This window comes from Rhinoderma darwinii, chromosome 6, assembly GCF_050947455.1.
Source record: "Rhinoderma darwinii isolate aRhiDar2 chromosome 6, aRhiDar2.hap1, whole genome shotgun sequence".
Taxonomy (NCBI): Eukaryota; Metazoa; Chordata; class Amphibia; order Anura; family Rhinodermatidae; genus Rhinoderma; species Rhinoderma darwinii.
The window spans coordinates 63,325,953-63,350,147 of NC_134692.1; the positions used below are offsets into that span (position 1 = coordinate 63,325,953).

At 41.9% G+C, this 24,195-nt stretch overlaps 1 protein-coding gene across 1 annotated transcript; it reads right to left on the reverse strand.

Moving 5' to 3' along the window:
• Positions 1 to 93: 93 nt before the first annotated feature.
• LOC142656594 (gamma-crystallin-3-like) lies at positions 94 to 8,077 on the reverse strand. The gene is made up of 4 exons (XM_075831526.1): positions 8,066 to 8,077; positions 4,151 to 4,390; positions 3,456 to 3,646; positions 94 to 166 (listed from the first exon to the last, which is right to left on the reverse strand). Exons 1-4 carry the CDS (start codon positions 8,075 to 8,077, stop codon positions 94 to 96), a joined length of 516 nt encoding a protein of 171 aa, XP_075687641.1.
• Between the last annotated feature and the right edge of the window lie 16,118 nt (positions 8,078 to 24,195).

The following is a 24,195-nucleotide window of genomic DNA, read 5'->3' on the forward strand; positions in this document are numbered from 1 at the left end:
ATTAGGATTCAAAACATGAACCACATATTTTTTAAAGAGCATTATTTAATGAGAAATTTGTGCAAAAAGCATTTCTATCAATCATTACAGATGCTAGATACGTCTGAATGATCCTACTCTGGAGCTGTTAGGTTTCCAGTCACTGTGTCTCCTGTACTCTCCAGGTTACATAGTTACATATTACATACATAGTTACATAGTTTGTATGGTTGAAAAAAGACACACGTCCATCAAGTTCAACCAAGGGATGGGAAAGGGGAAGTAAAAAATGTCAACAAATAGGAGCTAATATTTCTTTGTTCTAGGAAATTATCTAAGCCTTTTTTGAAGCCATCTACTGTCCCTGCTGTGACCAGCTCCTGCTATAAATTCACCGTTCTCACAGTAAAGAAGGCTTGTCGCCTCTGCAGGTTGAACCTTTCTTTTTCCAGACGGAGGGAGTGCCCCCTTGTTTTTTGAGGGGATTTTACATGGAACAGGATTTCACTATATTTTTTGTATGTGCCATTCATATATTTATATAAGTTAATCATGTCCCCCCTTAGTCGTCTTTTCTCAAGGCTAAATAGGTTTAGTTCTTTTAATCTTTCCTCATAACTTAGATTCTCCATGCCCCTTATTAGCTTCGTTGCTCTTCTTTGTATTTTTTCCAACTCCAGGGCATCCTTTCTATGAACTGGAACCCAGAACTGGACTGCATATTCTAGATGAGGCCTCACTAATGCTTTGTAAAGTGGTAATATTACATCCCTGTCCCGCGAGTCCATGCCTCTTTTGATACACAACAATATTTTGCTGGCCTTTGAAGCAGCTGATTGACACTGCATGCTGTTATTTAGTTTATGATTTACAAGTACACCCAGATCCTTTTCAACAAGTGACTCCCCCAGTGTAGCTCCCCCTAGGACATATGATGCATGCAGGTTGTTCGTACCCAGGTGCATAACTTTACATTTATCTACATTAAACTTAATTTTCCAAGTGGACGCCCAAACACTTAGTTTGTTTAAATCTGCCTGCAATTCACAAACATCTTCCATAGTCTGAACTATATTGCATAGCTTGGTGTCATCTGCAAAAATAGAAATAGTGCTATTAATTCCACTGTGCTGGCTGTCACTTATAATACTATTTATTGTCACATAATTCTGTATATAGTACCTCAATAGCCCCTCAAACATTTTCCCCACAATTGATGTTAAGCTTACTGGTCTACAATTACCCGGCGAAGACCTAGAGCCCTTTTTGAAAATAGGCACCACATTTGCCCGGCGCCAGTCCCTTTGCACTATACCAGTCATGAGAGACTCTCTAAATATTATGAAGAGGGGGACAGAAATAACTGAACTAAGCTCCTTAAGAACTCTAGGGTGTAGCCCATCTGGTCCCGGGGCCTTGTGTACGTTTATTTTATTTAATTTGGCTTGCACCATATCTACATTCATCCAATTCAGTATATCAACTGATATATTAACAGCACTGGCAGCGGCTACATCAGCTGCTCTTTCTTCTGTTGTATATACAGAGCGGAAGAACCCATTTAGTTACTCTGCCTTCTCTTGATCCCCTGTGACCAACTCCCCATTACCACTATCTAAGGGTCCTACATGTTCAGACCCTGGCTTTTTTGCATTTATATGCTTGAAGAATTTTTTAGGATTTGTTTTTCTATCCTTGGCCACCTGCCTTTCATTTTGTATTTTTGCTGATTTTATTATCTTTTTACAGATTTTATTAAGCTATTTATATTTTACAAAGGCTACAGCTGTATCCTCAGATTTGTATTTTTTAAATGCCCTTTTTTTGTCACGTATTGCCCTTTTTACAGAAGGTGTAAGCCATGTGGGGTTTAATTTTAGTCGCTTATACTTGTTACCTGTAGGAACAAAATTTTGCACTATAATTACCCAAAGTAGATTTGAAAATCTCCCATTTATCATTTGTCCCATTATTTAACATTAGTTCTTCCCAGTCTATATCCTGAATTGCAGCCCTCATCCTGGGGAAATTGACCTTCTTATAATTAAGTGTTTTTGCCCTCCAGCCTTTGTTTGTTTTTTTACAGTATAGGTAAAATATAATTATATTATGATCACTGTAAGGGTATGTGCACACACACTAATTACGTCCGTAATGGACGGACGTATTTCGGCCGGAAGTCCCGGATCGAACACAGTGCAGGGAGCCGGGCTCCTAGCATCATAGTTATATACGATGCTAGGAGTCCCTGCCTCTCTGCAGGACAACTGTCCCGTACTGTAATCATGTTTTCAGTACGGGACAGTAGTTCCACGGAGAGGCAGGGACTCCTAGCAACGTACATAAGTATGATTCTAGGAGCCCGGCTCCCTGCACTGTGTTCGGTCCGGTACTTGCGGCCGAAATACGTCCGTCAATTACGGACGTAATTAGTGTGTGTGCACATACCCTTAGCAAGGTTTTCACAAACATTGACATTCCCAACAAGCTCTGCATTATTAGAAATGACCAGATCCAACAGAGCTTCACCTCTAGTTGGGTCTTCCACAAACTGGCCCATAAAATTTTCCTGCAACAGGTTGAGGAAATGTCTCCCCTTTGCAGTTGAAGCCGATCCATGACACCAATCCCGGTAATTAAAACCTCCCATTATCACAACAGTACCCGCCTGTGCAGCCCGCTCCATCTGTTTATATATTTGACCTTCTATCTCTTCAGTTATATTGGGGGGTCTATAGATTACACCAAAAGTAATTTTTTCAGTGTGTACCTCCCTTTGTAATTCCACCCACAAGGTTTCAACCTCCTCACAATCTTCACTCTCTAATGTCTCATTCACACTCACCTTCATATCGCTTCTCACATACAGACATACACCACCACCTTTCCTATTCACCCTGTCTTTCCGAAACAGTTTAAAACCCTGTAGATTACACAGCCCAATCATGTGAAGAGTCCAGCCATGTTTCAGCAACACCAACTATATCTATATTTTCTTCCAGTATCAAGGCCTCCAGCTCCCCCATTTTGCTTGCTAGACTTCTGGCATTTGTGAACATACACTTTAACTTGCCTATAAATGTTTCACTTTCAGTATCAGAAATGTGATTATTTGACATTTGGGCTTTTTTATTTTCACTGCTGTTTTGTAACAAAAGGATCTCCTTATCCTGTTGTCTAGTCCTCTCCCCACCGTCTGTTTCTCCCCCCACCAATATAGTCTGACCACTCTCTAACCTAACTACCCCTTTATTTTCTACATTGGCGTCCATCCTCAGCCCTAGTTTAAACACTCCGCTACCCCAGCTAGAATTCTCTCCCCCAGCACAGCAGACCCCCTTCCATTTAGGTGCAAATCATCTGCAGAATACAGTTTGTACCCCAATGAAAAGTCTGCCCAGTGCTCTAGGGACCCAAAGCCTTCTCCTCTACACCAAGACTTAAGCCATGCATTTAACTCCATGAGCTCCCGCTGTCTCAGGTAATACTGACGTCCCCTGTAATTGGGCTCCTCATAGAACATCCAGTCGCCCTCAAGGACATTGTAGGAGTGGATATCCTGGTAAGGCAACTTCTCATTGACACTCTGACAGTCTTCAGTGAACCCTGTTATTTGACCACTTAAATCTTCTTTTTCATAAACCTTAATCATGGAAAGACTATGGTGCTATAAGAGAACACAAGTGTCACAAAGGGTCTGTGGATCCACTGGACCATACCACCTTGGCGGTAAGGCAGCTGGCCAACAGGGAGCAGGTGAGAGTCTATAGTTCTATAGAAACCTTTGGCAGCTCAGACAGCAGCAAGCCACGAACATTACAAGTAAGTTATCTAAACCAATTTTGTATCAGCTTGTACCAGTAACTTGAACCTAAACTGTATCAAATAATGTATTATTTTATTTATTAACTGCAATAAATATTGAAATAACAAGTTAGCTTGAACATGAGGATAATTGAAAAATTAAACTGACTGAACTGGTTTTCTCCATTGACACACAAACAATAATTAAAAAAAACAACAGTGCTTTATTTCCCTCTCATCCACATTGAATAACCAAAACTATTTAACATTCTACAGATTAGTAAAATCCAACAATATTTATTGAGTCTATTAGAAATTTATGAGTGTGTGCATATGAGAAAAAAAATGCCCTAATAAACTTGCATACCGGAGTAGTTAGATGACAGGATCTAACATTGTCACAGAAGCCTAACCATTGCTGGAAATAAGAATATTCTCCTCTACTGAAATATTGATATCCCTTGTAGTTGGGTTGCTTGTAGAGGATCCACTTTCCTCTCTCTACTCGGATGGAGTTACAACGACTAAAATATGAGGACAGGTCAGTAGAGTCAGATCTGCCCTCATAGGAGCAGCCCTGGAAGTTATTGTCCTCGTAGAAGATGATCTGAAATGTAATCCTTAATAAAACATTTATGGTTAACTTTAACAAAATATTTTTAATTGGAAAATGGATATTTCAGAAAAGCAAATAGAGGAAAGGTTCATGAACAACTATGACATGTGCAGATGCTAAATGTTTGCCTCATAAGGATTTATTCTAATTTATTCTTTCAAATTCATCTATAAATATAAGAACAAATGCACAGTCCAAGCACAACATTTTCTTCTATTATATTATCTTGTACTTTTCAATATAGATGATATTTTTATAAATGATGATCAATATATTATATACTATATCTCTCAATACATAGATTGTTCAATGCAGTTCAGATTTTACTATTTGAATATGGACATTGCAGCTTCATCATTTTCTAATGAAATACAAGTTGTGACATTTACTAATTAATAATTGTAAATTATGAGAGTAAATGATGATGTTTAACCCCTTAAGGACGCAGCCTTGTTTTGGCCTTAAGGCTCATAGCCCAGTTTTGAAATCTGACATATTTCACTTTATGTGGTAATAACTTTGGAATACTTAAACCTATCCAAGCGATTCTGAGAATTTTTTCTCGTGAAACATTGGGCTATATGTTAGTGGTGAAATTTGGTCAATATATTCAGTGTTTATTTCTTAAAAAGTGCAAAATTTAGAGAAAATTTAGAAAAAATAGATTTTTTTCTGAATTTAAATGCATCTGCTTGTAAGGCAGATGGTTATACCACCAAAAATAGTTACTAGTTCACATTTCCCATATGTCTACTTTAGATTTCCATCAGTTTTTGAACATTCTTTTATTTTTCTTGGACGTTACAAGGCTTAGAACATAAAAAGCAATTTCTCATATTTTTAATAAAATATCAAAAACCTTTTTTTTTTAAGGTATCTGTTCAGTTCTGAAGTGCCTTCGAGGGTCCTATGTATTAGAAACCCCCATAAAACACCACATTTTAAAACCTAGACCCCTCAAAGTATTCAAAACAGCATTTAGAAAGTTTTTTTTAAACCTTAAGGCATTTCACAGGAATTAAAGCAAAGGGGAGGTGAAATTTGAAAATTTCATTTTTCTGACTGAATTTCAAATTCATTCCATTTTTTTTCTGTAACACAGAAGGTTTTACCAGAGAAACACTACTAAATATGTATTGTCCAAATTCTTCAGTTTTTAGAAATGCCCCACATGTGACTCTAGTGTGCTTGTGGACTAAAACACATTACATTTGAGGCAGCATGCCAGGTTTGAAGAGATGTTGAAGTGCCAAAACAGTAGGAATCCCCCAAATGTGACATTTTGGAAACGACACCCCTCAAGGAATTCATTTATGGTTGTTGTCACCATTTTGACCCCACAGTTTTTTCACAGCACGTATTTGAATTGGGCTGTGAAATTAAAAAAACTGACATTTTTTCCAAAAATATGTCATTTTTTATCAAAATTTCTTTTTTTCACAGGGGACAAAATACCCCATTTTGTTGCCCAATTTTTCCTGAGTGCGGCAATACTCTATTTGTGGTGATAAACTGCCGTTTGGGCCCATGGGAGGGCTCATAAGGAAAGTAGCGCTATGTGTTCTTTGGAGTCCAGATTTTGCTGGATTGTTTTTTGGGTGCCATGTCGCATTTGCAGAGCCCCAGAGGTATCAAAACAATGGAAACCCACCAGGAGTGACCCCATTTTGGAAACTACACCCCTCAAGGAATTAATTTATAGGTGTTGTGACCATTTAGATCCCACAGTTTTTCACAGAATTTGTTTGAATTGGGCAGTGAATTAAAAAAAAATAACTTTTTTCCAATAAGATGTAGTTTTGGCTCAAAATGTCTTATTTTCACAAGGAATAAAATACCCCACTTTCTTGCCCAATTTGTCCTGAGTGCGGCAATACCCTATTTGTGGTGATAAACTGCTGTTTGGGCCCATGGGAAGGCTCATAAGGAAAGGAGCGCTATGTGTTCTTTGGAGTCCATATTTTGCTGGATTGGTTCTTGGGTGCCATGTCACATTTGCAGAGCCCCAGAGGTATCAAAACAATGGAAACCCGCCAGGAGTGACCCCATTTTGGAAACTACACCCCTGAAGGAATTAAATTATAGGTGTTGTGACCATTTAGATCCCACAGTTTTTCACAGAATTTGTTTGAATTGGGCAGTGAATTAAAAAAAATTTACTTTTTTCCAATATGATGTCGTTTTGGCTCAAAATGTCTTATTTTCACAAGGAATAAAATACCCTATTTTGTTGCCCAATTTGTCCTGAGTGAGATTTTCTGGTGCTAAGTCTTGTATGCAGAAGCCCCTGAGGTACCTATACAGTTGAAACCCTCAAGAAGTGACCCCATTTTCAAAACTACACCCCTTAAAGGCAAGGTGTCACAAATTTATTTTTTTTCTATAATATTGCTTTTAGTTTGATATTAAAATAAATTTTATTTCTTTGTGTTTTTGTGTTGTACTTTTTACGTTATTCTTTCTTTTACTTCTCTATGGGGGCTGCCATTTTTTTTTCATCTCTGTATGTGTTGATTAACGACACATACAGAGATGGAATACGGCACACACATCCCCATAGAGAATGCGAACGGGAGCCGTTCCATTCACTATAGCATACGCCATCTGAGTGGGAACGGCGCATGCGCCGCTCCCACACAGACCAAAAGGAAGGTCTTCGCTAGAGCGAAATCCGGCGCCATTTTCATGCGGACCGGAAGCCGCGGCCGGTCTGTAAGATGACGACTTCCGGCCATGGCTTCCGGTCATATGTTCAGTGTAGCGAGGCAAAGGCGCAAGAAGAACAGACAGTAAGAACTTTGGTAGACCAGCGGAGGTGGCGTCAGGAGCAGGTAAGTTATGGTCATGTGCGTTCATGTCTGCTGAGCCCTGTATGTAATCCCATCATGGGCGATACTGTCTGTATAGCCCTGTATACCATCCTATACAGGGAGGCTGTGTGGCATCCTGTCTACAGGGAGGCTGTGTGGCATCCTGTCTACAGGGAGGCTCTGTGGCATCATATCCAGGGAGGCTGTGTGGCAGGCTGTGTGGCATCATGTCCAGGGAGGTGTGTGGCATCATGTCCAGGGAGGCTGTGTGGCATCATGTCCAGGGAGGTTGTGTGGCATCATGTCCAGGGAGGCTGTGTGGCATCATGTCCAGGGAGGCTGTGTGGCAGGCTGTGTGGCATCATGTCCAGGGAGGCTGTGTGGCATCATATCCAGGGAGGCTGTGTGGCAGGCTGTGTGGCATCATATCATGGGAGGCTGTGTGGCATCATATCCAGGGAGGCTATGTGGCATCATATCCAGGGAGGCTGTGTGGCATCATGTCCAGGAAGGTTGTGTGATATCAAGTCCAGGGAGGCTGTGTGGCATCATGTCCAGGGAGGTGTGTGGCATCATATCCAGGGCGGCTGTATCTAATCCCACCATGTGCGATACTGTTTATATAGTCCTGTATCTAAACACACCATGTGCGATACTGTTTGTATAGCCCTGTATCTAATCCCACCATGTGCCATACTGTCTGCTGAGCCCTGTATCTAATCCCACCATGTGCGATACTGTTTGTATAGCCCTGTATGTAATCCCAGACATTACATTTTGGCATAGAAATAGAAATACACTGACTGAACCAGACATGGTTATCCACGTTTTTGATTAGAAATAGGAATACACTGACTGAACCAGACATGGTTATCCACGTTTTTGATTTGACGTCTTGGGAGTGATATGTATCAACTGTTGTGTGTATTTTTAAGTTATGGCTCCAAAGAGAAATCGGAAATCCAGTGATGAAAACCAAATGAGACGTAAACGAATACCACCAACTTTTACCCCAGAGGAGAAAGAAAAAAGAGTCCAGGAAGTAAGACTTTGTGCAGTTGATGTCTGTGAAATGCTACACTTAGCTATCGGATAGCACGCTGACTCTTTAATTTCTAGGGGTCCACGCACACTTCCATCTAGTGGTTTTACCAAAAACCAAACCGGTACTATTCCGGAGTTTTTTCAGTAACTGTTTTGGTCTGCCATTCCATTCATTATGTTATGTCCTATATTTTATGTGCCTTTTCACTCACCTTGGCCATTGACGTAAATGGAGCACACACTGTTGAACATACCAATGATGTGTGCATCAATTATTTTATGAAAAAACGAATTCCTTGTTGACTGTGTGAAAATTACATGCCCACTCCAAAATCAGTGATGAAATAACGCAATGCACAGGTGGTGATTTCCGTACATTTCTTATGTCATAAAATCTTTCACACTCCTCTGAATGTAGACTTACAGTACATTTTATAGTGAAACCATTGTTTCATTTTTTAGAGAGCAATATTAGATCAGGAACTTAGAGAAAGGTGGCAAAAATCTCAAGATCCGGATCAAATTCTGTCACTACAGCCGATGAGAACAGGAGAAGAACAAAGTCAGGGACAAAGTCCATCGCCTTCAGTAAGAACTCTAGAATCGTGGTGTCAGTGTGGTAAATGTATGAATTTGCCTACTGAAGAGGAATGCGTCTGTTGTCAAGATATACGCAATGTGCTCAACAAAATGGAAGAAGAAGATGGGCCTATGCCATGCATTACAGAGCATCCTACTTTTATTGACAGATGTCTCGACAAGGACAAACTAACACTCTGTGAAATGTATCGATGTTTTGGTCCAACACGTCCAGCACCAATGAATAACAGGTAAGGACATTATTTTGTGACATTACTTGCTAACTATGGTCTTGTCATTTTTGCATGATGCAATTGTGAACATAGCCTTATGCCTGTAATATATATATTTTTGTTTATTTGTATTTTGAGCTGCATGCATTTGGCTAATATATGTGTCAGCCCAAATTCTTATGTGGGTAGTGTAAGACTAGCAGTAAATTTGGATCGTGTTACATGTTTCAAACAATCGATGTGTGTCGCCACAGCCTTTGTGAGCTCTTATGTTTGCAGATTCTAATGTCAATAATATGACCATGTTAGGGGTGTAAGATTGCCCTCTGTATAGTGTGCAAATGTGAATGACTAAAAATTGAATCACTTTTAATCAAGAAAGTTTTTAATCCTGTACAGGTCGTTACGGAAGGTAGCTTACAGAATGTTCACGACGTGGGTTCACGGTTACCTAGGACCAAAAAACCGGCGGACGATACCAGCATGTGCTATCCGTAAAGTCAGAGAAATGTTTCCAGAAGAAAACCACAGATACGTTGGTTTTACACAAGCCACTGTCTATAATGCTTCTGAAATGGCTGATTTTTTAAATTTGTTGGTTATTTCGTTTCCTATGTTTATATTTTAAAATAAAACATTTTTGTTCAAACACTGGTACTGATTGAGAAGATGTTGAAAATTATTGTTTATTTTTTAGAACATAGTAACACATTATTGTACATAATAGAAAATAATATACTGCCTATAAAGTGCTAATGTTGATTCTGAGGAAGGCAAAACCCCCCAGGTTGGCAGAGGCCAATAGCCCCGTTTTTTTATTTTTGTTCTTTATTTGGGGGGGTGGGAAATTCCTTCCTGACTCCAAACATGGCAATCAGAATAAATCCCAAAATCAACATCCAATCTACACACACATAGTTTGCTTACAAATTCTTCCAGTGACAGACTATATTAATAGTGTGAAATAGTTCTAAGCTAGTATGCTTATATTCCAAAAAAATATTATAAAATATTTTAGATTAATCACATATTATATTGTCAGTAGGATGATCGATAGTAAATGAAACATACTGCCCACTCATTGAAATGGAGACTTTGCTTATGTGCTTCGCTGCTCCATTGATGAGAAATTACAACTTATGTATTTTCATATCGTTGGTACATTTGTCAATTTCTCAACAATAACACATTTGATGAGAATAACATAATGAAGTTCCCTACAGGGCTGTGTGTTTACTTCATACTATGGGTGCTCGTGAAGAGCGACTAGTTTGTAAATAATTATATTTAACCGGAGACATAATATCATAAGACAGTTAAAATTACAAAACATAAGGCTTTTTCTGCAAGGCATTTTTTGAGAACTGCAAAAACAGCATAGTTTACATTAAAAACGAGATTTGTGAGCAATAACAGCAGCTGCTTTATCAGGACATGGTTCTGTGGCTATGTTTGGTGGTAGGGTCAACGTCCGTGTTTGCCAACTATGTTCAATTTCCTGTTTTGCCAATTTGATGACATTGACAAACATAGGAAAGAGATGTGAGAAAGACATTGGTATGTAGACTTTCTTTACAGTCAATTTTTTGCTTAGTTTTTTGAAAATTAAATTATACCTACAGCAATCAAGCTGATCAGACTTTGTGTTCTCTCGGTGGACTCTTGCTTGTTCCCGTTTAGTATTATAAGGCTGGGTTCACACGACCTATTTTCAGACGTAATGGAGGCGTTTTACGCCTCGAATTACGTCTGAAAAAAAACGCCTCCAATACGTCGGCAAACATCTGCCCATTGCTTTCAATGGGTCTTACGATGTACTGTGCCGACGACCTGTTATTTTACGCGTCGCTGTCAAAAAATGGCTCGTAAAATTACAGCCTCGTCAAAAGAAGTGCAGGACACTTCTTGGGACGTTTTTGGAGCCGTTTTCCCATAGACTCCAATGAAAACAGCTCCAAAAACGGCTGTAAAAAACGCTGCGAAAATGCTGCGAAAAACGCGAGTTGCTCAAAAAACGTCTGAAAATCAGGGGCTGTTTTCAGTTGAAAACAGCTCCGTATTTTCAGACTTTTTTGTTAAGCATGTGAACATACCCTAATTATGTGCCAAAATGGCAAGTTTTGTCTGTGCTTCCATTCCGTCAAAAGAAAAATGTATTCTTTTTGTTCGGTATTTCAGAAGAAAGCTGTGGAAGACCTCTATTTTTCCAGTATGACAGTAATGTGACAAGTGGGGCAAGTCTTTCAATAGCTGTTTATCACTTACGATCTTTAGCACCTGCTCTTAGGCTGCAGATGTTTTTGACATCCAATTGTGTTTTCGTTCGTCATCAATGTCTAAAGATCTGTGACCACATTTTGTGACACTGTCACCATTGAATTCATGGACATTCTGAATATGGTGAAGTACAGAGAGCCATTTTCCACGCAGCACATCCACATTACCGGAAGCAGTACAACATCAGTACCAAAAATGATTTGTTATTGGCGTGATCCAATCACCAATTTCGGAACAGCTTCTTTTTTTACTCGCAGCCTTCAGTTTTTTACGAATGGACTTTGAATAATGCCATATATCAAATTGATGTTCAATCTCAGGGTAGTCTTCACGCATTTTTTTCCGTATGCCGACATGACGGTCTGTTGCAAGAACGTGCACATTTAGGCCATCAAGAAGAACACGGTCAAAACAGGTTTGAAAGGCCAATTTTTCCATAGCCACAGAAGATGGGGTTTGTGCAACCTGAACGATTTCAAAGTCAACAATCTTGTCGCTCTTAGAATCCATCAATGTGTACACACAATATTTAGCATTATGACCAGGGCTATCACATTGTCCGTCACCAAGGAGACACAACGCTTTTTGTTTCATTTCTTTATGAACTTCCTTTTTTTCATGTTTCCAGTGAATGTCAACCACAGGAAATAAAAATTTGCTTTGGTGCCGAAAGTAAGTTGAATGTGAAATAAATTGAATACCAATAGATGAACAAATGTGTGACATCTTGGCATAGTTGGCACCATTAAATAAAATGGAAGCTGCAACGAGAACATTTCCAACCGGTATACGAATAAACATGGGCTGACTTTCCCACAAAAAATCATGTCCATTGTAACATTTCCCATGTACAGAAAGATAGGTACCTTTCTGTATTTTGACTGGGTTTTCAATTTTTTTTACCACAGAAACAGGCGCACTGACTAAAAAGTACATCCAAAGCAGAGTCAAATACCAAAAATTTCCGCTCTTTTACTAGGTCTTCATCCGGTGGATCAGCAAACAAGTTGTTTGTCAAGTTCTCAAATGACAGACTTCCATCTTGGGGTTCGTAGTCCGAATCGTTTGCATCATTTATGCCAGTGGAAGAGACAAACTTTCCTCTGGATCCTCCAATATACCGTGGCATGATGTTTGTCTTTTTCTGCGGGGGGGGGGGTAGAAAACTTAAATGGGTAGAAATGATCCAACTTCATTGTCGATTGGTTTTCAAAAACAAGTTCTTCCTCTGGAAACTGACATCCTCTATCCACTGTCAAGATGTGTGATTAAGTGGTTGCATCTCTTTTTATTTTCAAAGGTGTGTTGGTGGCTCTCGTTGACAATGTCCTAATTTGTGTGTTTGTTGTAGCATACCTTTGAAAATAATTTCTGTTCACACCAATTTTTACATGTTTCACTTCCATCACTTGGGACATTGACGTTGGTGCATCGTTTTGCATTGAGGTACCGGTAGAAACGTGTGTAATACTGTTGGTGGATGTAGAAGCCATAGATAATTCCATGCATTGGGTTGCCAAAGAATAATTGTATTCATGTTCTATACGTTTCCGTTTACATGGTGGAGACTCTGTTTCCTGATAAGAGAATATAGTGTGAATTGCATTTTCCTTCAGCCATCGTAGCTTTTTTTCCGACTTATGCACATAACAGTCTTGTTCAAAGTGTTTGGAACATAGTCTAAATAAATCTTTTTTTTTCGCCTTCCAAAATTCTTTGTGAGAGTGCATCAATATTGTCCAACGATTGTCTGGCCTGTTGGAGCCAAACTTTTATCTTTTCAATGTTGCCAGGAAAGACATGCAGTATCACTCCTTTAGGCCGGATTCCCACGAGCGTGTGCATTTTGTACGCGCAAAAAACACTGCGTTTTGCAAGCGCAAAAGGCACTGACAGCTCCGTGTCACAGCCCCGTATGATGCACGGCTGCGTGCTTTTCGCGCAGCTGCCATCGTTATGACACTCCATTTGGATGTTTGTAAACAGAAAAGCACGTGGTGCTTTTCTGTTTTCATTCATCCTTTTCACAGCTCTTGCGCAAATCACGCTAGTCCCACGGAAATGCTTCCGTGTGGCATGCGTGGTTTTTACGCACCCATTGACTTCAATGGGTGCGTGATGCGTGAAATACGCAGAAAGAACGGACATGTCGAGACTTTTTCGCAACGGACCAACGCTGCGTAAAAATCACGCACATGTCTGCACGGCCCCATAGACTAATATAGGTTCGTGCGTTGCACGGACGTATATCCCGTTTGTCTGAATAAGCCCTTAGAGTAAGTTGCTCGATTAGACCGGCTGTCACAACCAGGCACAATGCAAGATGGCATTTCTGTCAAAAAATTAATTCCAAAATTATGGCATGAGAAAACATAATTCCTGTAATAAAGGGGGATTATCAGCAATAAAGATATGTGATACCCACAATCAGGTATGTAGTGTGTGCAACGATATTTATAATTCAAATTTAGCTTTGTGAGTTTGTGTTTTCTATGCGCAAGACGAAAAGTCGTGTAATAATTGACCCATATCACTCCCAAGCCGTCAAACCAAAAAACAAGAAACCAAAATAAAGATTAGAAATGCACTTTCTCTCGCTCCAAAAAGAAGTGCAGTAGACAGCTCGTCAAAAGAAGTGCAGGAGACTTTTTGAAACCTTTTTATATGCAATTTTCATTGGCGGCATTGAAAAAAAGCTCCAAAAACGGCAGTAAACTACGCTGCTAAAAACGTGTGAAAACACATCCTATTTTTCTGACTTTTTTGGTCACTTTGTGTGAACTCCCCCTAAAAGTTACCCCTAAATATTGACTGTGGTGGGTGGCAGCTATATGTCATGTGGATAATTATGTTTTGAATATGTAAAATCGTTTCTAGGTAACTGTTTGGCACAGGGAATTGACTGTTCACCAAGGCTGAAAAATAAAGTGTCTTCTGTGACACAATCACTGCAAAACAGTCAATGGTCGCAGTGCCAGACAGTTTCACCATCTCCATGTCTTTGGAGAGCAGATTTGTGTGATTTACCCAAAATTACTTGTATTTTTTCCTGGAATAGAGATAGGGAATGAAAGACAAGAACATTTATAAACCAATTTATTTTTTATTGATGAAACCCTAAGTGGCTTCCAAAGTAACACAAAAAATCTCTTTCATCACAAACACAAATATATGAATTACATGCAGAACAAAAAAATATTTTGTTCTGTAGTCACAAATAAATTGGACAGAAAAAAGGCAACAGTGACAGGTAGGGACAAACACATAAAAATACAAATTGGAAGAAGAAAGCGTAAAAGACATTCAGATTGGTTAGGAGACAACATGGAAATGTGTACTGTAGTCCTTGACTGAAATCGTCCGTAGAGAAAAGATTGCTGGTGAAAACACGCAGACGTCAACGGCAATCACAATGTAATTATCAGCAGGTGAAAACACCTTGCTTTGTCTCATCATCCGACCGGACCTTCATATTGTATCTCAGAACATTTCTGCCAATCATGTGGCAGGTCAAAGTGATATTTCCTAGAGAATAATGAAATAACAAATTTAGAAATAGTTTTATCCCCTTCAACCGGTGAACTATGCGCAACATGGTAGCTTGTGAAGAATGCCTTCCCTGTCTCGCCACTCTGCTTAGTTTGGCTCATCTTTGTGAACTTGAAAAGTAGAAAAGTTTTTGCGTGGCAGGAAGTTGTTGTTTATTATGTGTTACCAAAGTGTGTTTCATGTATGTTTCTATAGATGTATTCTATAAAATTCAGTGAACTCCCTTGGGCCGGTCTTACTTACTTTCTGAAATTCCTGGCTACTGCTGCTCAAAATGGCCTGTTCGTCTCCGCCGTGGTAAGCCGCTGTTCTTGCTGCTGCCGCCGCTGTCGTCTGGATCTGATGTGCACAGTCGCTGTCCTCACGGTCTTCACTCTTGACTGGCGCGGTGCTTCTCCTCCTCCTAAAAAAGAAAAAAACACAAAAAAAAGAAAAATAAACTAATTAGCTAAAAATCATTTGGAGAATTGTAAGACGCCGGTGTTTCTCAGCCAACTACCGCACAACAAACACGCCAACGCTAATCCCAAACCCACCCACACACCGAAAAAGTCCCCCCTTCACTGCCAGCTATCTCACACCAAACACAACACTGGTAATCCCAACACCCTCCACCACACATGCCGCTGCAACTTTCTAAATCCCACACAACAAACATGCAGACAGTTATCTTGCATCTCTCACACACATAACCAGCAGCCTCTAATAAACACCCCTCCCACCGCAAAAAAGCCCAATGCTACTTTGCCCTAACCCCTGTTAGAGCGTCCATCCATATTTACAGTATTAAAATTATGGGAGTCCACTTGCTGCCGCTGCTGTCGTCTGGATCTCCGCTCCTCTAACGCACTCCTCAAGGTCTTCTCTTTTGACTGGCGCGGTCCTTCTCCTCCTAGAAAACAATACAAATGTATATGATGACACTCAGCCTCATACAGAGGGCTATAAAGACAGTATCACACATGGTGGGATTAGTTACAGGGCTATAAAAACAGTATGGCACATGGTGGGATTAGATACAGGGCTATACAAACAGTATGGCACATGGTGGGATTAGATACAGGGCTATACACACAGTAACTCACATGAGGGGATTAGTTATAGGGCTATACAAACAGAATGTCACATGGTGGGATTAGATACAGGGCTATACAAACAGTATGGCACATGGTAGGATTAGATACAGGGCTCAGCAGCCAGTATCGCACATGGTGGGGTTAAATACAGGGCTATACAAACAGTATAGCACATGGTGGAATTAGATACAGGATTCAGCAGACAGTATCCCACATGGTGGGATTAGATACAGGGCTATACACACAGTATCGCACATGGTGGGATTAGTTACAGGGCTATACAAACAGTATGGCACAAGGTGGGATTAGATACAGGGCTATATACACAGTATCGCACATGGTGGGATTAGTTACAGGGCTATACAAACAGTATCGCACATGGTGGGATTGGATACAGGGATATCCAAACAGTAAAGCACATGGTGGGATTAGATACAGGGCTCAGCAGACAGTATCACACATGGTGGGATTAGATACAGGACTATACACACAGTAGCGCACATGGTGGGATTAGTTACAGGGCTATACAAACAGTATGGCACATGGTGGGATTAGATACAGGGCTATACACACAGTATCGCACATGGTGGGATTAGTTACAGGGCTATATAAACAGTATAGCGCAGGGTAGGAATAGATACAGGGATCAGCAGACAGTATCGCACATGGTGGGATTAGATATAGGGATATACAAACAGCATGGCACATGCTGGGATTAGATAAAGGGCTATACAAACAGTATGGCACATGGTAGGATTAGATACAGGGCTCAGTAGCCAGTATATCACATGGTGGGATTAGTTACAAGGTTTGGATAGCACTAGGTAATGGTGTGGGTGCATGAGTAGGGGCCCAACCCGACCCAGTAAAGAAACAAAGTACTATGCACACTAATATGAAATTATTTATCCAAGTAATTAATTTATTTATTTGTAGCCAGTGACAATGCGTGCGACGTTTCGGTCAAAACATTGACCTTCCTCAGGCACTTTAGTCAATGCTGGTCCTGCGTGGCTGGCGCTGTAAGATTGGCGGGTAACCGCTGTGTGAGGCGGCGGTGTTTGACGAGAGGGGGGCCCGCAGCTCACGACATTGTTTTGGTGAAAAGAACAGGCCCCATCGCAGGGGCCTGTTTTTTTCTACCAAAGGCAAGTCGCGGCAGTTGCCGGGCCCCCCTTTCAATTAAGTTTGGCCGGGCCCCCTACAGTAGTACCCCTAATACCCCCCTGATGGCGGCCCTGCACATAGTATCGCACATGGTGGGATTTTTACAGGGCTATACAAACAGTATGGCACATGGTGGGATTAGATACAGGGCTATGCAAACAGTATGGCACATGGTGGGATTAGATACAGGGCTCAGCAGCCAGTATCGCACATGGTGGGATTAGATACAGGGCTATACAAACAGTATCGCACATGGTGGGATTGGATACAGGGATATCCAAACAGTATAGCACATGGTAGGATTAGATGCAGGGCAGGGGCGTAACTAGGAAAGACTGGGCCCCATAGCAAACTTTTGACTGGGCCCCCCCTCCCCTGGGTGTCACACAACCCCCCCCTTGTAGATAGTGCCTTTTTTACAGCCCCCCCTGTAGATAACGCCATACAGTCCCCCCTGTAGATAACGCCATACAGTCCCCCTCTGTAGATAACGCCATACAGCGCCCCCTGTAGACTGTATGGCGTTATCTACAGGGGGGGCTGTATGGCGTTATCTACAGGGGGGGGCTGTATGGCGTTATCTACAGAGGGGGACTGTATGGCGTTCCCTACAGGGGGGCGCTGTGTGGCGTTATCTACAGGGGGGGCTGTGTGGCGTTATCTACAGGGTGTTTGTATGGCGTTATCTACAGAGGGGGCTGTATGGCGTTATCTACATAGGGGGGTCTGTATGGCGTTATCTACAGGGGGGCTGTGTGGCGTTATCTACAGGGTGTTTGTATGGCGTTGTCTACAGAGGGGGCTATATGGCGTTATCTACAGAGGGGGACTGTGTGGCGTTCCCTACAGGGGGGGGGGGGGCTGTGTGGCGTTATCTACAGGGGGGGCTGTGTGGCGTTATCTACACAGGGGGCTGTATGGCGTTATCTACAGAGGGGGCTGTATGGCGTTATCTACAGGGATTAGTTACAGGGCTATACAAACAGTATGGCACATGGTGGGATTAGATACAGGGCTATACACACAGTATCGCACATGGTGGGATTAGTTACAGGGCTATACAAACAGTATGGCACATGGTGGGATTAGATACAGGGCTCAGCAGACAGTATCGCACATGGTGGGATTAGATACAGGGCTATACACACAGTATCGCACATGGTGGGATTAGTTACAGGGCTATACAAACAGTATGGCACATGGTAGGATTAGATACAGGGCTCAGCAGGCAGTATTGAACGTTTTGGGATTAGATATAGGGCTATACACACAGTATCGCACATGGTGGGTTTAGATAGAGAGCTATACACACAGTATCGCACATGGTGGGATTAGATACAGGGCTCAGCAGACAGTATCACACATGGTGGGATTAGATATAGGGATATACAAACAGTATTGCACATGGTGGGATTAGTTACAGGGCTCAGCAGACAGTATAGCACATGGTGGGATTAGATACAGGGCTATACACACAGTATCGCAAATGGTGGGATTAGATACAGGGCTCAGCAGACAGTATTGCAGATGGTGGGATTAAATATAGGGATATACAAACAGTATTGCACATGGTGGGATTAGATACAGGGCTATACAAACAGTATAGCACATGGTGGGATTAGATACAGGGCTCAGCAGACAGTATTGCACATGGTGGGATTAGATACAGGGCTATACACACAGTATCACACATGGTGGGATTAGTTACAGGGCTATACAAACAGTATGGCATATGGTGGGATTGGATACAGGGATATCCAAACAGTATAGCACATGGTAGATTAGATACAGGGCTCAGCAGCCAGTATCGCACATGGTAGGATTAGATACAGGCCTATACAAATAGTATAGCACATGGTGGGATTAGATACAGGGCTCAGCAGACAGTATAGCACATGGTGGGATTAGATACAGGGCTATACACACAGTATCGCAAATGGTGGGATTAGATACAGGGCTCAGCAGACAGTATTGCAGATGGTGGGATTAAATATAGGGATATACAAACAGTATTGCACATGGTGGGATTAGATACAGGGCTATACAAACAGTATAGCACATGGGGGGATTAGATACAGGGCTCAGCAGACAGTATTGCACATGGTGGGATTAGATACAGGGCTATACACACAGTATCACACATGGTGGGGTTAGTTACAGGGCTATACAAACAGTATGGCACATGTTGGGATTAGATACAGGGCTATACAAGCAGTATGGCACATGGTGGGATTAGATACAGGGCTCAGCAGCCAGTATCGCACATGGTGGGATTAGATACAGGGCTATACAAACAGTATAGCACATGGTGGGATTAGATACAGGGCTCAGCAGACAGTATCGCACATGGTGGGATTAGATATAGGGATATACAAACAGTAAAGCACATGGTGGGATATGATGCCACACAGCCTCCCTGGATATGATGCCACACAGCCTCCCTGGATTTGATGCCACACAGTCTCCCTGGATATGATGCCACACAACCTACCTGGATATGATGCCACACAGCCTGCCACACTGCCTCCCTGTTGAAATACTATTCATGTTCAGTTTAATGTCATATAAAGTCGATATAGTGCATTTACAAATGTATGTTACAGCTGTGTATTGTGTGACCAATTCTAATAATGAAACAAAACAAATAGTAATGAAATATAGTACAAAAGTCTACTAAGCTAAGTACAAATTTTCACCTTATTTCCTAAAAATTGCAGAGCACCTCTTAGGGCATGACCACACGTGGCGGATTTCCTCCGCAACTGTCCGCATCAATGCCGCACAGAATCTGCGTTGCAGATTCTGCTGCGGATCTGCACAAAATGTGCAGTAAATTGATGTGGACTAGCTGCTGCGGACTGCGGGAAAAGTGCTTCCCTTCTCCCTATCAGTGCAGGATAGAGAGAAGGGACAGCACTTTCCCTAGTGAAAGTAAACGAAATTCATACTTACCGGCCGTTGTCTTGGTGACGCGTCCCTCTTTCGGCATCCAGCCCAACCTCCCTGGATGACGCGCCAGTCCATGTGACCGCTGCAGCCTGTGCTTGGCCTGTGATTGGCTGCAGCCGTCACTTAGACTGAAACGTCATCCTGGGAGGCCGGACTGGAGACAGAAGCAGGGAGTTCTCGGTAAGTATGAACTTATATTTTTTTACAGGTTGCTGTATATTGTGATCGGTAGTCACTGTCCAGGGTGCAGAAACAGTTACTGCCGATCGCTTAACTCTTTCAGCACCCTGGACAGTGACTATTTACAGACGTCTCCTAGCAACGCTCCCGTCATTACGGGAGCCCCATTGACTTCCTCAGTCTGGCTGTAGACCTAGAAATACATAGGTCCAGCCAGAATGAAGAAATGTCATGGCAAAAAAGCAAGACGCATCCGCAGCACACATAACATGTGCATGACAGCTGCGGACTTCATTGCGGAACTTAGACTCTCCATTGAAGTCAATGGAGAAATTCCGCCATGAGTCCGCCACTGCTCCGCAACAGACAGAGCATGCTGCGGACACCAAATTCCGCTCCGCAGCCTATGCTCCGCAGCGGAATGTTACGCATCGTCTAAACGAACACTTCTAAATAGAAGTGGAAGTCAATGCAGAAACGGCTCCGCTGCGGATTAACGCTGCGGAGTGTCCGCAGCGGAATTTAAGTGAAATTCCGCCACGTGTGAACCCAGCCTTACCTTTCCCATGGTGGATAGACAGATGTTACGAAAGCTAGATCCTGGTGAGAGAAATCATCTTGTGCTTTTATATACACTGAGCATTGCTGCATTCTGACATTTCTGTTTACTAAGTTAAACGTACAGTATAGCTTTATTCTTTAGTGTTGTTCTGAGGGTATGTTCACACGGCCTAGTTTCAGACGTTTTTTTGGGCCATAAATGTCCCGAAAAATGGCTGTAAATACGGGGGCTGAATGCCTCCAAACATCTGGCCATTGATTTCTATTGGAAAAATTGCGTTTTGTTCCCACGGTGCGTTTTATTGCTCGCGCCGTTTGTAAAAACAGTGCGTAAAAAAACACCCCGTAAACAAGAAGTGCATGTCACTTCTTGAGCCATTTTTGGAGCTGAAAAACAGCTCCAAAATCGTCCATAAAAAATGCCGCAAAAAGCGCAAGTTGAATAAAAAACAGGGTCTGTTTTCGCTTGTTTTGGTTTGCCATGTGAACATACCATTTGTGTGTTGACTTTGTTAATGTAATCTTACTTGGAGCAGTTTCTAGAGCTTTGCAAGTTTTTCCCACAATGCCTTTATTTGACTAACAATTATTTGTTCACATGTTCAAAAATGAAAAGTGCTACCAATGCACCTAAGCTTGAAATACCTCACAAAAAACACTAAAACATAAACTGCATAAAAGATTAATTAATTAAATTAATATTAAAACTGAATAATTTGAGTATGCGCCGGACATCAAGACACACATATTCTGGGATTTTTTCCAGATGACAGAACCATTTAAATTACTATGCATAAGAACACAAGTGATCCAGCCACATATTTTGCCACAAATTCGCATTAAATCCGCAGCAAGTTTTCGGCAAAATCCACATGTATTACATATGGATTTTGGCTATGGATTTTCCATGTATTTCACCCTTTGCATTTCAATTGTGGATAATTACCGATGAACATCCATGGTATTTCCACGACAGAATGGACTTGCTGCATATTTTTTCCACTACATGTGGATGGAGTTTTTAAAAGACCATCCACAAGTAGTGTACTGTAGAATGAAATCGATTTTAGGCGCAGAATCCGCACAGAAACCTGTGACAAATCCACCATGTCTGAAGGTGGCCCTAGTCCTCTGGATTTTCATTATTTTCACTTTTAAGAAACTCATTCTATTTTTTTGTTACATTCTAAATATGTATATAATGCAAAGCCCAAATTTGTATAATAACTTCATTAACTTTTTCTTTTATGTATTTATTTAAATAAATTCTTTACTCATTTTATGTAAGGCCATCTGAAACTCTGTAATACTGTGTAACGTTGTGATGACTTACATAAACTGGACATGTATATGGGTGACCAGGGAGTTTTCTTTGGCTACTAAAGCGGAAGCCACAAGATAGAAGAACTCATGTGTATTTATTATTTTGTTTCTTACAAAATTTAAAATGTTTGAGTAAACAGAATCATTTTTGGGTGTTAGTATGACATTTAACAAATAAGGGTCTGTTCACATCAGTTTTGCCCTTCCGTTGGAATAATATCTTGGCTTGACGCCAAAGGTCTCAAATAATTAGTCACATAAGATTCTACAATACTTTATTAACCATAGGCTACACATGACACCAGTATTTCTCTATAAGATTGGGTATAAGACAGATGACGTGTGTTCTAAATGTGAAGAAGTTTGAGCCGACTGGATTCACATGTTTTGGAGATGCCCCAAGCGCCACATAAATTGGCTTAAACGTATTACACCGAGCTGTTCTAACATCCTTGGATGAGTATTTTAGACTTGATAGAGAGGGTCAAATGGACTCGGGTAAAAGTGAAGTAGTGACTAAACTATTGTTTCTTGCTAGGAAGGAAATATTGAATTGTTGGATTTCTGGTGAGCCATCAGATGTGGAAGCTTGGAGACAGTTATTAAATGCAATTTTATTGTTGGAAAGAAGTTGGGCCAAATTGAATGCAACTTTATTAACATTTTATGAATTTTGGAACCCATGGTTTGCACATAAAAAAAATCTAAGAGCGCATAGCATGTTTAGACTTTCTCTTGTAGACATCACAGTAGTTTTTTTCTGTTTTTTTTTTCTCCATCTTCCTAATGCTGGACCTTGTATGTAAAAAAAACGTTGGCTGTCCATTATATTTATTTCTGTTGCTAATATAGCGCCAACATATTCCGCAGCACTGTCCTCATTCAAATTGGGGATCGAAATCTAAATTGCCTATCTGTATGTTTTGTGGGGTGTGGAAATGAACCAGAGCACCCAGAGGAAACCCACGCAAACACAGGAAGAACATACAAACTCCATACAGATATTGTCCTTCAACCCAAGCAGTCCCCAGGACCCCAGCTAACTACTGAGCCACCACGCTGTCCATTATTTTTGAATAACTAAAAAAAACAGAAAAAGTAAGGTTGTCAACCCTGCTTGCTTCCTAATTATCTCTTACTGCTTGTTTATTTTTTGGTCTAGCAAATGGTTATATCCCTAATTTGTATTAAAAGGGGCATGTCTTCCAATTTGAGGGTGTTCCTTGGCAGAAGACTAGGACAATAACTTCAAGCAATCCCAGACTTCTAGTCAGTAATATACCATGATATGATCTGTTATTGGTGCAGGCCTCCAGAAGAGGCTGGACGCGGCCGCAGGGTGAAGGGAAGCCGACATGACCGTCCTGGTAGGGAAAGGGTTAATGAGTTGAGGGAGAGTTGGAAGGAGCTGAAGGAGGGACGGGGAGGAGTTAAGGGGGACGGGGGGCCGTTACTGCGCTTCCCGCTGTTTCTCGGCATTGAGCCGGAAGCAGCGGGAGGAGTAACATAGAAGCAAGTAAGCTCCCCGTTGCCCGGCTTTTAGAAATGTCAGAAGCCCTTATGTTAGAGCGGCTGCGTGCCGCTGCTGTGCACCACGGTCCCGGATGGCTAGAGGAGACCGTGGCTGCAATAACGAGGATCCCGGACGCCGTTTCGCCACGTCGGGCACGGCGTTCGGGGTCTGTTGAAAGGGACAGGCTCCCCTCCCCCGGCCCCCTTACGAGCATGGCTATGGCGGCGGGGGGGGAGTCGGCAACAACCGCTCCTGCGCTGGGCAGGCAGAGAGCGGTGCCAGGGGTGACGGCGACGCAGGCTGGGTCGACCCGTCCCTCTCGGCGGTCCCGACCTCCAGAGCGCCTCAGTCCGGAGGTAGTCCCGCGGACACGGCGTCGCAGAGGGAGCCCGATCCCGGACGCTGCAGGCCAGGCAGCTGGGAGGACCGCCCCTTCCCAGGCCCTGCGTCCTGGCAGGAATCCCAGGCCGCGACGGGGTCCGGCGGTAAGCAGGGAGTCGCAGGCTGGGCTCCCTGTCACCCCTCCCCCATCAGA